Source organism: Onychomys torridus, chromosome 19 (assembly GCF_903995425.1).
Source record: "Onychomys torridus chromosome 19, mOncTor1.1, whole genome shotgun sequence".
Classification (NCBI taxonomy): Eukaryota; Metazoa; Chordata; class Mammalia; order Rodentia; family Cricetidae; genus Onychomys; species Onychomys torridus.
This window is the reverse complement of record NC_050461.1, coordinates 10,791,887-10,807,468: the sequence shown is the minus strand read 5'-3', so window position 1 is coordinate 10,807,468 and position 15,582 is coordinate 10,791,887. Positions and strand designations below refer to the sequence as shown.

General features: G+C 46.0%; 1 protein-coding gene and 1 non-coding gene across 6 annotated transcripts; one reads left to right on the top strand and one right to left on the bottom strand.

Annotated features, from left to right (window-relative positions):
- Nucleotides 1-4,748: 4,748 nt before the first annotated feature.
- Nucleotides 4,749-14,277, bottom strand: Gtf3c6 (general transcription factor IIIC subunit 6). Of its 5 annotated transcripts, none has more exons than XM_036169251.1 (6): nt 14,121-14,276; nt 13,714-13,794; nt 11,617-11,680; nt 11,480-11,524; nt 7,141-7,254; nt 4,749-5,080 (listed from the first exon to the last, which is right to left on the bottom strand). In XM_036169251.1, the coding sequence occupies exons 1-6, from the start codon at nt 14,244-14,246 to the stop codon at nt 4,776-4,778; spliced, it is 735 nt and encodes a 244-aa protein (XP_036025144.1). In that variant the 5' UTR covers nt 14,247-14,276; the 3' UTR covers nt 4,749-4,775. The 5 variants fall into 5 exon arrangements, with proteins under 5 accessions (XP_036025144.1, XP_036025147.1, XP_036025146.1 ...); XM_036169254.1 differs by having other exon boundaries at nt 14,124-14,276; XM_036169253.1 differs by having other exon boundaries at nt 4,749-5,077; nt 14,121-14,275.
- Nucleotides 14,278-15,088: 811 nt separating this feature from the next.
- LOC118570735 lies at nt 15,089-15,302 on the top strand. Its single transcript, XR_004943229.1, has one exon. It is a non-coding gene; the product is annotated as a small nucleolar RNA U3 (small nucleolar RNA).
- The last annotated feature ends 280 nt before the right edge of the window (nt 15,303-15,582 follow it).

The window sequence follows — 15,582 nt, the reverse complement described above, 5'->3', positions numbered from 1 at the left end:
AGGATTAGTTAGAGGTCACCTCAATGCACAACAAGTTCAAGGTCGCATTGGACTATAGAAGACACTACCTCAAAACAAGCAATAAATCTAGTAATCAAACTCTCCCTAAATTCTATGAGCTATTTTAACAGCAAGTGGTTGAAAGTGAGAGAAGGATTGTGGGAACATCCAATTTGTAGCTAAGTCCTAAATTGTAGGTAACTGGGGGAACTCACTCTTGAGATTGCCATGTAAGATGAGATGGAGCAATCCCACAGGGACTGAGCCATTAACCTGTGACATCTGACACTAGGTCCAGGTTGACGGTACCAGAACTGGATTAAGATGGAGGACATGGAGTAGGAGTCCTCCAGGGAACTGAACTGTGATGGAAACTCTAGATATCTGAAGCAAAAAGTGAAATGCTGATGGTAGCAGACTAGAAGAAACGGTTTAGTTTTCCTCCAGGGGCATAACCAGCTTTTTTAAAAGGCAAAATGAAAAAACAAAAACAAAAACAAACCAAAAAAAAACCAACAAACAAACAAGAGTCTGTTAATATTTTACAGCTTCTAGTCTTGGGAGAAACAGTGAGTTTGGTTTCTTGTCCCTCTTTTTAGGGGACAGGATCTCACACTGTAATCTAGCCTGGCCTCAAACTTGCACAGTTCTCCTGCTTCAGTCTCCCAAGTGTTGAGGTGATAGGCAGAAGCCACCAAGCAGGGTTTTTTGTTTGTTTGTTTGTTTGTTTGTTTGTTGTTGTTCTTTTGCTAACTCTGGATCTGCTTTATCTGTGTCTGTACTTCTAATTAACAATAGACTATCACAAGAGTTTCTTCTCTCTTCAGGCTGGCCTCAAACTCAGAGATCCACCTGTCTCAGCCTCCCAAGTGCTGGGATTAAATGTAAGGAAAAGGGGCTGGCTAAAGAAACCCACCCTGACCCTGGAGCCCAGAACTAGGGAAAGATGGCTCAGATAAGGCCAGTGAGAGAAACACAGTTTGACTCAAATCAGAGCCATCTCTGCCCCTAGCCAACTGACTTGTGAAACCAACCAATCACAGAGCAGGACAGCAGCACCCTGGCCTTGGGGCCCAGGACCAGGGAAAGAAATACAGCCTGGGTTTGGGACCTGAACCAGAGAAATGAACTTTTTGTTTTTCGAGACAGGGTTTCTCTGTGTAGCTTTGCGCCTTTCCTGGATCTCGCTCTGTAGACCAGGCTGGCCTCGAACTCACAAAGATCTGCCTGCCTCTGCCTCCCGAGTGCTAGGATTAAAGGCGTGTGCCACGAGAAATGAACATTTTATCCCCAAACGCAGAACCAAGGAAACATGCCCTGACTCCGAAACCAATACCAAAGAAACACTCTTTGTCCCTAGAATCCGAGTCAGTGAAAGAATGTGCCCTGGCCTTAGAAGTAGTGTCAAAATCTAAGTAAGGCCAGTGAAAGAAAGAGTTTGGCTCATTCAGATCAACGCCATCTCTGCCCCTGGCCAACTGACATGTGAAACCAACCAATCACGGAGTAGCACCCTGGCCCTGGGCTCAGTGAGATCAGAGTCATCTCTGCCCCTAGCCAACTGACTTGTGAAACCAACCAATCACAGAGCAGGACAGTAGCACCCTGGCTCTGGGGCCCAGGACCAAGGAAAGAAACATAGCCTGAGTTTGGAACCTGAGCCAGAGAAATGAACACTTTATCCCCAAACCCAGAACCAAGGAAACATGCCCTGACTCTGAAACCAATACCAAAGTAACACTCTTGGTCCCTAGAATCCGAGTCAGTGAAAGAAATGTGCCCTGGCCTTAGAAGTAGTGTCAAAAGGCCAAGAAAGGCCAGTGAAAGAAACAGTTTGTCTCTGAAATCAGAGCCATCTCTGTCCTTAGCCCACAAAACTGACCAATCCCTGGGCAGAAAAAAAACTAACCAATCACTGGTTGACTCCGCCCCCAAGAAATCCTATCTAACCGGCCCTGCCCGGTCAGTTGTGGGCTGTTCTCTCCACAGTAAATATCTTTCTCAAGAGATTTGGGTGAAGAACTTCATTCACTTTTGTGAAGAAGACACATAGTGGACAGTGGGAGGAGCAGACGTCCCTCAGTGGACAGAGCAAGGGGGAGCTGAAAAAGTAACACTTTTCTGGAGGAGATGGCTACACTTCTGTAGGGGCTTCCCCTTTTGCAGAGTGAAGCAGAGGAAACAACATCTTAGGAAGCCCCACCAAGAGGGGGCTGAGCAAAGCTAAGCTGGCGTGGTTCTCCAGGGGAGGAGGAGCAGGATTGCTATACCCTGCAGGGAGACCATCCCCACCACACCAGGTATAGCCTGACTCCAGGACAGTCAGGATACCCTTCCCTGCTGCTGCAGCTCCAGGCCTGCCTCCTGAACAGTCAGAAAAACTTCCCCTCCAGGGCTGTCTCTGCAGCTCCAGCTGTTAGAGTTGTCCTAAGAAGCTCAAGGTGTTGCCTGACTCCCCAAGTAGCCAGGACACCTTTCCCCAGAGTTACAAAACTTATATTGTTGGTGCCAAAACCGACCAAACCCAGAGTTGCAACAAATTTACTTAAAGGTATGCTCCACCACCGCCCAGCTTCTTTTATATCACTCATTGGCTGCCTACTATATGGTACAATTTTGTAAAAGCTAAAACTGAGAGTGTAACATGAAATTTAGAAATAACCATGGCTGGGCTAAAAACATGGCTTCTTGCCAAGCCTGGCAGTCCGAGGCCAGCAGTTAAGAGTGCTTGTTGCTCTCCCAGAACCTGCACTGACATCAGGTGGCTCACACACACAAGTTACTTACACACACACACACACACACACACACACTGCATGTATGTGCTCCTTTTGAGACCCCACTATGTCTCCCTGGCTGGACAAAACTAGACCAGGCTGGCGCTTAATTCAGAGATCTGCCTGCACCACCATGCCCTGACCAGGTCATCTTTCTGGTGACTGTTTCCCTTCCTTGGTGGTACTGAAGATTCAACCTAGGGCCTCCAGCATCCTGGGCAAGTGCGCTACAATCTTTGCCCCTATACAGGTATTCTGACAGTCTCATTAAGCCTAAGTATCCAGGCTTAACTTGAACTCACTTTGCAGTCCAGGCAGACCTTGAAGTCTTCTTGCTTCTGCCTCCCAAGCAGCTGAAATTACAGGTCACCATACCAGGCTTCCAAAAGCCTATGATTTTTATTTCAAGACTTAAAAAAAAACAAAACAAAGTGCGTGTGTGTGAACATATGATGCAAGTGTCCAAGGAGTCCAAAAGAGAGCATTGAGTCTCCCAGAGCTGGAGTTATTGCCTGATATGCGTGCTGAGAACTGAACCTGAGTCCTCTCCAAGAGTACCACACACTCTTGAGTCAGCTCTCCAGACCATGGGTTTTTTGTTGTTTTGTTTTTTGAGACAGGTTCTCTCTGTGTAACAGTCTTAGCTGACCTAGAACCTGCTTTGTAGACCATGCTGGCCTAGGACTCACAGAGATCTGAGTTGCCTCTGCCTTCCAAGAGCAGGGATTAAAGGTGTGTGCCACCACCGCCTAGCCAGACCGTGTTGTTTAATAGGCATTTATAATACTTGTCTATCTTCCTATCCAGATACTTTTTTGTTTTGGGTGGTGCTGAACATCAAACCCAGAGACTCAGGCATGCTAGGTAATCAATTCACTCTACCACTGAGCTATACCTCCAGTCAAAGGGACATATTTTTTTTTTAAGCATAATAGAGCTAGTATCATACTTGACATTCTATTATTATCTTGAAGTATTGAAAGGAAAACTCAAGATCGGTAGGGCATGGTGGCAATTCTTGAATTCCAGCACTCAGGAAACAGAAGCAGGCAGATCTCTGTTAGTTTGATGCCTGCCTAGTTTGCATAGCAAGTGCCAGGCCAGCCAGGGTTACATAGTGAGACCCAATCTCAATCGAAACCCAATACCACCTGGAGTCTTTTTTCCGGGAAGGGGTTTTGTTTGTACCCTCTAACTCATGGTAGTCCAGGCAGCATCAGTTTTCAGAATCCAACCTTCTGTCTTGCTGCTTCTGCCCTTCATAGTGTCTATGTGCAGGCGACTTTGAAGTGCAAGAACACTTGCTACAATCACGGCTGGGGAATTCAGGGCTAGTCCAGGTTACATACAAAACTCTGTCTCAGAAAACAAAAGGAGGCGACGTGTGCCGGCTCAGCAGTTAAGAGGCTTACTGCTCTTAGGCCTAGGCTTCGACTCCCAGCACCCACATGGCTCACAACCATCTCTAACTCCGGTTCTAAAAGACGCAAACCGCTCTTCCTGCCTCCTCGGGCACCAGGTCAGATTTTGATGAACACACACAGACACTCACATATACACATAGGTACTTTTAAAGGGGGGCTGTATGTAGACAGAGGGCTGTGAGATGACCCAGCAGGGAAAGCAGTTGCTACACTAGCCTGATGACCTGAGTTTGATCCCCAGACCCCACAGAGAGGTAGGGGAGAACCTGGTGCCTACAGAGGCCAGAGACAGGCATCAGGTCTCCTAGAACTGAAGCCAGATGGCTGTGAACTGCCATGTACGCACCAGGAATTGAATTCAAGTCCTCTGGAAGAGCAGCCATTGCCCTCAACTATGGAGTTCTCTCTCCAGCCCCTTAAGTAACATTTTTAAAAAAATGAATTTCTGTCTGTTCCTGCGTGATTCTAGTAAAAAATTTCTAGTGTACTAAATACAAAACTGGAAATATGTGTAAAGCCAACAGTAACAACAAAATGGCAGGCCAACTGCAAGCTACAGATAATTTTTTAAAGTTCATGACAGGCTGTTTTGAGAAACATCTCCATCTTGAATTCCCACGAAAACAGAACTTTCCATCTCAGCAGGGGCATCTCCAGGAGGCCCAGGGTCCCCTGCTTCCAAACGCTGCACCTCCTCCTGCTCTGCGTGTGTCTGCTCAGCGGCGCCTTGCAGCTGAGTCTCTTGGTCTTCCACCTCCACAGGCTTATCAGGGGCCGGCACCACAGCCTCGTCTTCATTTTCGTGGAGAAAGCTGCAGATCATGTTGGGTCTGTAGGAGAAATCATTATCCTTCATCTGCAGCCACTCGACGCCATCTACTGGGCGGGAGGCAAGCGGGACAAACAAGAAGGAAGCAGACATTTCAGTAAGTACACTTTCTTCTTACCCAACAAGTGTGGCGGCACAGATGAAGAGCTATTACACGGGGCTGGAGGGGACGTAAATTTGCACAACACTACAGAAATCAGTACGACGACGCCTTATTAAAAAACAAAACAAAAACGGGGGGGGGGTTGGGGGGGTTGGGTATTTAGCTCAGTGGTAGAACGCTTGCCTAGGAAGTGCAAGGCCCTGGGTTCGATCCTCAGCTCCAAAAAAAAAAAAAAAAGAGGACGACTATATGGTCTAGCTGTACCACTCCTAGACACACATGGAAGGATGTGAGGTCGGTCCAGCAGAGATACTTGCACATCTATGTTTACGGCTGCAGTATTCACAAGAGCCAAGATATGGAACCATGCTAAAGATCCATCAACAGGATCAACAAATATAGGGAGGATATATCTTTGCATGCCTCAAGTTCATTCCGAAATATCTTCACTTCAGGCCTAGCACCTTTAAAATCATTGTATGGGCCAGGCAGTGGTGGCACATGCCTGTAATCCCAGCACTCAGGAGGCAGAGGCGGGTAGATCTCCGAGTTCGAGGTCAGCCTGGTCTACAGAGCGAGATCCAGGACAGGCACCAAAGCTAGAGAAACCGTCTTGAAAAACCAAAAAATCAAATCAAATCAAATCATTTTATGTTACCTTCATTTTCTGCGACAAGGTCTTGCTATGTAGCCCCAGTTGTGGAGACCAGGCTGGCCCCGAACTCACAAAGATCTGTCTGCCTCTGTCTTCTGAGTGCTGGGATTAAAGGCAAGGGCCACTATGCCTGGCCTATTTATTTATTTACCTATCTATCTACCTACCTACCTACCTACCTACCTACCTACCTACCTATTTATTTAATATTTGTGGGGCTTCCAAGACAGCTCAGTGGGGAAAAGCCCAGGCCATGGAAGCTTGACATAAGTTTGATCCCCAGACCGCACAGTGGATGGACGAACTCACCCCCAGACTCGTTCTCTGACGTCCATATTCAAACAACCCCCTGCTGCCAATATTAACTTCCAAAGTTTTAAACTTTAATTTCTTTGTATGTGGTATACGTGTGCATACATACATGTGCATGTGTGTTGAAAGGCCAAAAATAGACAAGCGACATCTTCCTTAATCATTCTGCAGCTGATTTTGTGAGGCAGGGTCTCTCACTGAACCTGGAACTCATTGATTCAGCTAGACTGACTGAGCAGCAAGCCTGTCTTCCTGTGTCCACCTCCCTGCGCTGGGGTTAAAGGCACAGGCCACTGCAAGGGCACTGAGGACTGAGCTCTGCCTACTGAGCCATCACCCCACACCTCGGAAAGGGAGAGGCAGTGAGTACTGTAATCCCAGTGCTAGGGAGGCAGCGGTAGGAGGGTCAGAAATTCACCCGGCCTGGGCTGTAAGATGTAAGACAGACTGTCTTTAAAAAAAAAAAAAAGTGGGCAGGGCAGTGGTGGCGCACGCCTTTAACCCCAGCACCCGGGAGGCAGAGCCAGGTGGATCTCTGTGAGTTCGAGGCCAGCCTGGGCTACAGAGTGAGTTCCAGGACAGGCAAAAAGCTACACAGAGAAACCCTGTCTTGAAAAAAAAAAAAACAAAAACAAAAACAAAACAAAACAAAAAAAAAACCTTGGTACATATATAATACACAATGTAATTTAGCTATAAATAAAAATGGAATGTCCATGATGACAAAGCCTACCCTAAGATTACCTGCTTTCTTTTGGGGCGGGGGAGGGTGTATGAGACTCAGGACATTTTTTGCTTCCTAGACAGTGTGGAGCTCAGATCTTACTTCTGCTTGCTAAGTAGCTAATCTGGCCTTGAACTCCTGATCTTCATCTGCCTCCCCCCCCCCCCCATGCACTGGGACTACAAGCAGGAGCCACCACATCCGGGTAGTACCAGGCATTGATCCAAGGGCCTCACAAATGCTAGGCGAGTGCTCTTGACCTCTTAGCTACGCTCCCAGCCCAGAGACCCATCTTCAAAGGATGGAGTCAACAGACCAATGTTTTCTTCTCCTTCCTTCTTCTCTGTCAGGAGAGTCCTCGTCATGCTGAGCTTCTTCATTGTGTGGCACTTGTACTTCAGCACGGTTCTGTCCGTCCCTTCCGGGTCCACTAGGACATAAAATGACCTTATTACAGGCTTCATGCCACCAAATCAAGGACTCGTGTTGAGGGAGTCAGTCTCAACTACTTCCTATGGAAACAGCACAGGAAGTTCACACGGCAATTCACTATTCCTGCCCCCCACGCAGAGAAATGACAGATAACATTGCCACTTGAAGGCACCAAAGGACCCAGACACCAAGAGCTGGAAGGACAGGAACATGAAAACAAAGAGCTTAGAGTAGCAGGCAGGGCAGACTCAAGCCCTGACATGGGAAACAGGGGTCAGGGGCTGGCCTGCAGGACAACGTCTACAATTCCATCACTCAATGAAGGACCAGAACCAAATGCCCTACTTAAAGCTAGACGCTTGAGTGGGGATGTCCCAACTGGAAAGAAAGGCCTGTCAAAAAAACTGCTGTGATATTGCTGTCCTGAACTGCAACCTTTAAAAGACTGTGGGCCCACACAGGTGAGAGAATGAGACCCTGGACCGAAGATGGGAAACACCAGAAACTTCCACACTGCTCTGCCAATCGAGAGCGAGCTCTGGCCACACGTCAGGAGAGAACATGACATCTATCTATTTGAACCGTATGAAGTCCAGCTATTGTTAATATTCAAACGTAGTATTTCACGTGGTTCCAGCTGCTCATTTAGCTGAAGACAGCATACATTCTATTTTTATTCTCCTCCACCTCTTTTTACGTTTATTTTTTTTTTTTTGGGGGGGGGGAGGTTGGATAATTGTGGCTAAGGCCTTACACATGCTAAGCAAATGTTCTAAAGGAAAGCCACAACCCCAGCCTCTTATTAAATCTCTCTCTTTTCTTAGCTCATCAATCGAGTTCTAGGTCCGAAGTCTGGAGACGTTTTACTTGTCCACACACAGACATGAAGAATGGATGGCGGCACTTTTAGAGTGAGGTGTTGGGCACAGTGAAGAGCATTAAGGCAGTCATGGTTGTACAGCGAAGCACTCAGAAGGCTGAGACACGAGGCTCACAGTCTGAAGTCAGCCCAGGAGAGGATACGCATAGCTCCTCGGCATATGCGAAGCTACAGCTCAACCACCAAGAGAAAATGAATTGTGAGCTCTGCAGCCAAGCTAAACTCAAACCCTGGCCCTGCCTGTGTGAATCTGAGAGTGTCACTGGCCCGTGTTTGCTCCAACTGTGAATGAACATGAAAATGATTGCTACCCTGGCACCTGCAGGCTAAGACAACAGCAGGATTTAAGTGCAGCCTGGGACACCCAGAGGACTCCAGGCCACCCTGTACCGAGGCTGCTTCCAAACACACAGAAAGCATTTTGCTCACTGAATTGTGGTAAGGATTAACTGACTAAATGAATATATATACATATTATATAAATTAATTAGAACAGTACCTAACACATAGAGGATGACAGATAGTAGCCTTAATCTCAGCTCTCAGGAGGCACAGGCAGGAAGTTCCCTGAGTTCAAGGTCAGCCTGATCTACAAAACAGAATTCTCTGTGTACAAAGAAACCCTGCCTCAAAAAGCCCAAACAAGCCAGGTGGTGTTGAAACACACCTTGAATCCCAGCACTCTGGAGACAGAGAGGGCAAATCTGAGTCTGAGACCAGTCTAGTCTACAGAGTGAGTTCTAAGACAGTCGGGGCTACACAGAGAAAAAGGGAAAAATAGTAACATTTAACTATTGGTGGATTTTATACAGTTGAACTGAGTATCGGCTTATACTCACAGTAAGAACAAACTACAGAATACACTAGTCTCCAAATAGAGCACTACACAACAGAAAAATAAACTTGCACTATATATCATCAGATATAAACTTCAAAATATAGCTAAATAAGAAAATACAGAATATCTTGTATGGTATGTTACAATTTATAAAACCTCTTTGGTTTCTGTTTTGTTTTGCAGTATTAGGGACTGAATTCATGTGGCTGGGCAAGAATCTACCACAAAGCTAAAGCCCAGCCTCAAGTTTGAAAAAAAAAAAAAAAAAATATATATATATATATATATACACACACACACACACACACACACGTGTGTGTGTGTGTGTGTGTGTGTGTGTGTGTGTAATATAAAACTAAGTACAGGAAGCCAGGCCGTGGTGGCCCAAGCCTTTAATCCCAGCACTCGGGAGGCAGAGGCAGGCAGATCTCTTGTGAGTTCGAGGCCAGCCTGGTCTCCAAAGCGAGTTCCAGGAAAGGCACAAAGCTACACAAAGAAACCCTGGGGGGAGTGGGGAGACTAAGTATAGGAAAGAGAAACACCAAATCCAAAACAGTAATTTTTTTTTCCCCTGGAGACAGAGGAAAGGGCGTGAGATAGGAACTGAGCACAGAGGGGCTTCGCTCACATGTTGGGGGATTTTTCTGGGGTGTAGGGACCGAACACAGATTTCCCACAAGCTGCACAAGCACGCCACCATTAAGCTTTAACTCTGATTCTGAGGCAGAATCTCACTGTGTAGCTAACTCAGTCAGGCCTTGGCCTCCTAAATAGCTGGGGTCACAAGCCTGGGCCACCAGATGCAGTACCACTTTACAGTCCAAGTCAAATGACAGATGGGAGGATTTGATGCAATCGGACAGTGGGTGCCTGAGACCTAGTGTTTTGTGTTTTTTAATTACATGTCTTATGTGTTTGTACGTGCACAGGAGGGCACATGTGGGGAGGTCAGAGGACATCTTGCAAGCGTCAGTCTTCTCCTCCCCATGTGGGTCCCAGGCCTGACCTCATGTTGTCAGGCTTGGCAGCAGGCACCTTTACCCACTGGGCCATCTCAGCAGCCTGAGGTATTATTTATCCTTATTATGAGTTTTTTGAGACATAGTCTGTCTCACCATAATGCTGGCTGACCTGAATCCACTATGTAAACCAGGCTGGCCTCAAATTCACAGACATCCCCAAGCCTCTGCCTTTCAAGAGCTAGATTAAGGTATGCCCAGCCTGAGATATTCAATTTTAATATTTTTTACACATAATGCATTTTTAAAAAAAAATTAATTGATTAAATCTATAATTTTCTAGATTTTTAGATACCAAGTAAATACATCATTTAACTTTCTTTTTACACTACAGGTTTAAAACTCTGACATTTTAAAAAACATTTAAACATTCCTGCGCTGGCCTGACAGCTAGGCAGATAAAGTGATTGTCTTACAAGCCCGGAGAACTGAGTTTGACCCTAGAACCCACGGTGGAAGGAGAAAGCTAACTCCTGAGAGTTGTCCTGTAACCTCCACATGTGTGCCTGGCATATGCATTCCCGTACTCACATGTGTGTGTACACACAAACACAAAATTAATAAATTCAAACTTTAAAAACAAAAAAGAGGGAACTCCTGGCAGGCCTTGTCATAATGCACTTTGTAAGTAAGCGTAACATTCCAAACTACTTAACTCCATTCCTCTTACTTTTCAATTTCCAAATCAAGACTAGAAGAAATGATTTGTATAATTTGACAATCTTGAAGTTGTATCTCCCAGTAGTGCCAATACATTAAACACAGGCATCTGTTAACAAGAGACTGTGTAGTTTTAAATAGAGTTTGTTCACGTGTTCTCCAGGTATGCTTGTAACTATGAATGTCAGTTTGCCTTTATGGCATATAAAAATGCAGCTACTGTTTATCAGTTTATTCACACCTGAAATACTGGAATATGGGGTTGGGGATTTAGTTCAGTGGTAGAGTGCTTGCAAGGCCCTGGGTTCGGTCCTCAGCTCCAGATTAAAAAAAAAGAAATACTGGAATATGATGTTTGTCTTTTGCTTTTTAAGTAAGTCAAAGTTTGTGAATTTAAGAATTGGTAAATTTTGTCGAAATAAAATGTTCACAGTAAAAATTGGAAAAAAAAAAAAAAAAGAATTTTTTTCTGTGTATGTGTCCCTGTCTATATGTGGAATGTGCTAAGGCCAGTCCCCAGAGCTGGTGTTACAGGTACTTGTGAACCACCCAACATGGGAACTGAATTCCCGTCCTCTGCAAAAACAGTACATGTCTCCAGCCCCTATATTTACTATATATTGTCTATCTGAAGCTAGGCATAGCGGTGTACAGTGGCTATTATCCTAGCACTAAGGAGGCATGAGGATTCTGAGTTCAGAGCCAGCTTGAGCTACAGCTGACGTGATATTAAGCAACAATAAAACAAAATAAAAAACAAAAAGCAAAACACATAGTATATTTGAAACGATCTGTAGGAAGTTATTCTAGCATAGCAATGACTTACTACGTTCAACACCTTCTTCAAATATAACACAGGTCCCAAGAGTATCTGCAGGGAAAGGTGAAGGCAAATTAGGAAAGACAGCAGAGATGCTCTGAAAGCCATCTGAAAAGGAGCTTGTGCGTCTGGCATTCTCCTACCTTCATATTCTCCAGTAAACACATAGCTGTCTACTTGCAGGATGGGCCTCTCAGTGTCAATTCCCTACAACAGATTAAAGGGCATACAACACCATCATTAGACACCGCCCCAGCACTCGGGAGGCAGAGGCGGGCGGAGCTCTGTGAGGCTAGACTGGGCTACAGAGTGAGTTCCGGACAACCAGGACTGTTTCACTGAGAAGCCCTGTCTCGACAAATACAAACACACACAAAAAGACCCTCAAGGGCCATCAGGATCACTTGCTGTCAAACCTGAGGGCCTGAGTTCAATCCCCGGAAGCCACACAGCGCATACAGAACTGACCCCTTCAAGTTGTCCTCTGACCTCCACAGAAATACCATGGCATGCATACAGTCACACACAAAAATAAATAAAATAAATACAAGTCAAAGAAAAAAAGGAAGAGGAAAAAGCAATGCCAGATATGGTGGCACACACCTGTAATCCCAGCACTCAAAGGTAGAAGTAGTTGAGAATCATGAGTTCAAGAACAGCCTTAGCTGAGGCCATCCTCGATTACAGCAGCCCTTGTCGAGAATTACTGGGGGAAAGGCAGGCAGAGGGGAGAAGGGTAAATATGATCAAATATATTATGTGCATGGATAAAATTACCTGAATGAAACCTATTGTGCACACAATTATTACCACCTTCTATTTTTCTTTCTTTTTTTCTTGTTTGTTTGGGTTTTTTTTTTTTTTTTTTTTGTTTTTTGTTTTTTTTTTTTTGTTTTGTTTTGTTTTTTTTTTAAGACAGGTCTACCTGCCTCTGGCTCTCAAGGGCTGAGACTAAGGCATGTGCCAAATCTGGTTTTCTTCCCTTTTTTTGAAGGTTTATTTTATTTTATTTTATTTGTTTTTTGAGACAGGGTTTTTCTGTGTAGTCCTGGCTGTCCTGGAACTCACTCTGTAGACCAGGCTGTCCTCGAACTCACAGCAATCTGCCTGCCTCTGCCTCCCTAGGGCTGGCACTAAAGGCGTGTACCACCACTGCCTAGCTTCTTAGGTTTTTTAAAGACAGGGCTTCCAGTGGCTCAGCTGACCTAGAATTTACTTTGCCATTAAGGATGACAATGATCTCCTGATCTGCATGCCTTTGGCTCTCCAGTGCTGGCATCACAGGGCACACCAGGACAGCCTGCTTTGATGCTGTTTCTTGTAGTCTGATGAGTGAGGCACAGGTGTGAGCAAAGGAGATACACCAAAGGCATGCCTGTAGTGATGTGCAGATCCTTAAGTGCAGCGGGTAATGTGGGTGCTAGGCAACGCTGCACACATGACCACACTTAGACCAGAGTCTGGGTCCAGGCTAGTACTGGACTATGGTACCAGCTGAGTGAGTCTGGGCTTACTAGAAAGAAGACAGGCTCCGCTTAGGCACAGCACTGGATAAGGCTTTTGTCCTAAAACTGCCCCAAAAGTTCCATACAAGACGCTATCTTTTGCTCTTTACTTTCTCTCCAACCACACATTCAGGCAATGAATCAGGTATTTTCTTTACTCCCGTGTTCTTTTGCTTTATTTTTGATGATTTATTTAATCATGTATATAGTGTTCTGCCTCCGTGTTTGCCTGCAGGCCAGAAGAGGGCACCAGATCTCATTATGGATGGTTGTGAGCCACCACTTGAACTCAGGACCTCTGGAAAAACAGGTGATGCTTTTAACCACTGAGCCATCTCTCCAGCCCCATACCCTGTTCTTCTGGAATGATCCTTAAAGCTTTGTAAGGTGGAGTGAGCATAATTATCTTTGTGGACAAGTGTAACACTTCCATTACTGTTTTAACTTTAAGAAAAACGCTGGGTGGTGGTAGCACACGCCTTTAAACCCAGCACTCAGGAGGTGGAGGCAAGCGGATTTCTGAGTTAGAGGCAAGCCTGGTCTACAAAGCAACTTCTAGGGCAGCCTGGGTTACACATAGAGAAACCCTGTCTCAAAAAACGGAGGGGAAAAAAGGGGGAGAAAGAGAAAGGGGGAGGGGGGAGGAAGGAAGGAAGGAAGGGAGGGAAAACCTACAACATTCTCTAAACTCAAAAGAAAGAAAATCTACAACATTCCCCAAATCCTATGACTCACCAAAATCTTGCATTTATTTTCACATTTGGAGAGAAAGTCTGAATCAATAATTCCTGACAATTCTACCAGAACAAACTGCTCCTGGTGGAAGAAAGAAAGGTCAATACGGTACACAGCCAGAAATAATGCCCCAAATCCCGATTCAACGGGGCCACCTTAGTGGAAACTGGATCTGGCTTCTGGTGGGCGCAGCTTACCCGCAGAAGCGCCCAGCCCACCTCCAGTCCTTCTGGAGCGGGTAGACCAGAAGCCGGGTTAGCCCTGCCCCGCTCCGCGTGCCCCAGGGTCTGAAAGCCAGGGGCTGTCTCCCGGCCTCCCTCCCGCCGTCCGCATCCCGGACTCCCTTCCCCACCCGGGGCTGGCACAGCTATGACCGCCAACGCTGCAGGCCTTCGACCCACGCTTACAACCTCCTCTATCTCCTCTTCCTCCTCCTCCTCCTCCTCCTCGCCCTCCCAACTGGGATCCATCGCAGCCGCCATAGCCCGCACACTCGGAGACTCCATCGCTGGCCACGCCCCCGTGCCCGCCATCTTGGCTACGGGCAGCCACGTCCCGCATCCGGCTACTGCGGCTCAAGACGCACACACGCCTCGCCAGAAAGAAAGATGGCGACGCCAGGCTTCCGCGGGAGAACCACGTGAAGACTCAACAACACACTTGGAGCTTTCCAGCTTGGGGAATTTTAGATTTTTTTTTTTTAACCTCCTTTGGAGAACGTGGCTCACAGAGTTCAGGCAGCCCTGACTTTTCAGCTACCTAAAATTCTGAATCTTAGAAACAAAACCTCACATACACTGCGTGCCTCATTTAAGACAAGAGAACCAATTCGAGCCAATTGGAATGGCTGCCTTCACCTGTCATCCCAGCAGGAAAGGAGGTTGGAGTAGGAGTATTAATGCAAATCCAGGGCCAGGCTGGCTACATAGAATCAGGTGTCTGCTTGATAAATCCAGCTCTGATGGTACCAAATGTTACTGGGGAGACTGAGGCAGGGTGGAACACGGACAGCAGGAACATTGGAGCAACAACAATCTCAAACAAAACGCAACCTGACAAACTGCACACCACACCTTTATCTTTAAACTGGACCGGAAGCGGTTTTGTTTGAGCGCCGGACGACACTAATGTGATTGGCTGTTATCCGTAATATGTTAATTAAGAACGTAAAGCTGAGTTAGTTTACAATTCATAATATTTAAAATGATTTGTTTCAAAATAACATACAAACACCACTTTGAAAATGCATCTGTGTGCTATTGTTTAGGAGAGAATACTGCGAGGAGGGAGAGGAGAGCGAGAAGAATGTAATGTCACCATCAATGAAAAATGGGCTGTCAGATGTGACTTGGCAGCGGTCGCCAGCTGGAACTTTAAGACTATACTTTCAGGGATCATTTCTATAGTTTGTTACTAGAGAAGTTTCTCTGACTGTGTAGAGCACCCGAAACCACGAGGAAGAGACGTAGCATTCTCCCCTGAGCGTGAAGCCGGCACTTAGTGTTGCATCTTGCAACTGCTACTTGCCATTGATGATCGTTCTTCTCTCCCTCGGGAGAGTGAGAGGGGGAGAATGCAGTCTGAGTGGTTTCTTTTTATTCTCGGTTTAAAGTTAGATACTTGCTGGTTCTCTCATCATGATAGTATCGTCCAAACTTACCGGCTCCTGCTGGTTTTTGAGGTTGTGCTTTCTATGTGTGTATTGCTACATTTCCAATTGCCACCACCCTCCCCTCTCTGGTTTCCTGGTTTTATCTATTTTGGGGGACATCTACAGTTATTTTTCTATATCTTTGTTTTTCTTTGGACAGTGTTTATGTGTAGTTTTGTTTCCCGGTCTTGGACTCAGAGATCCGCCTGCCACTGCCT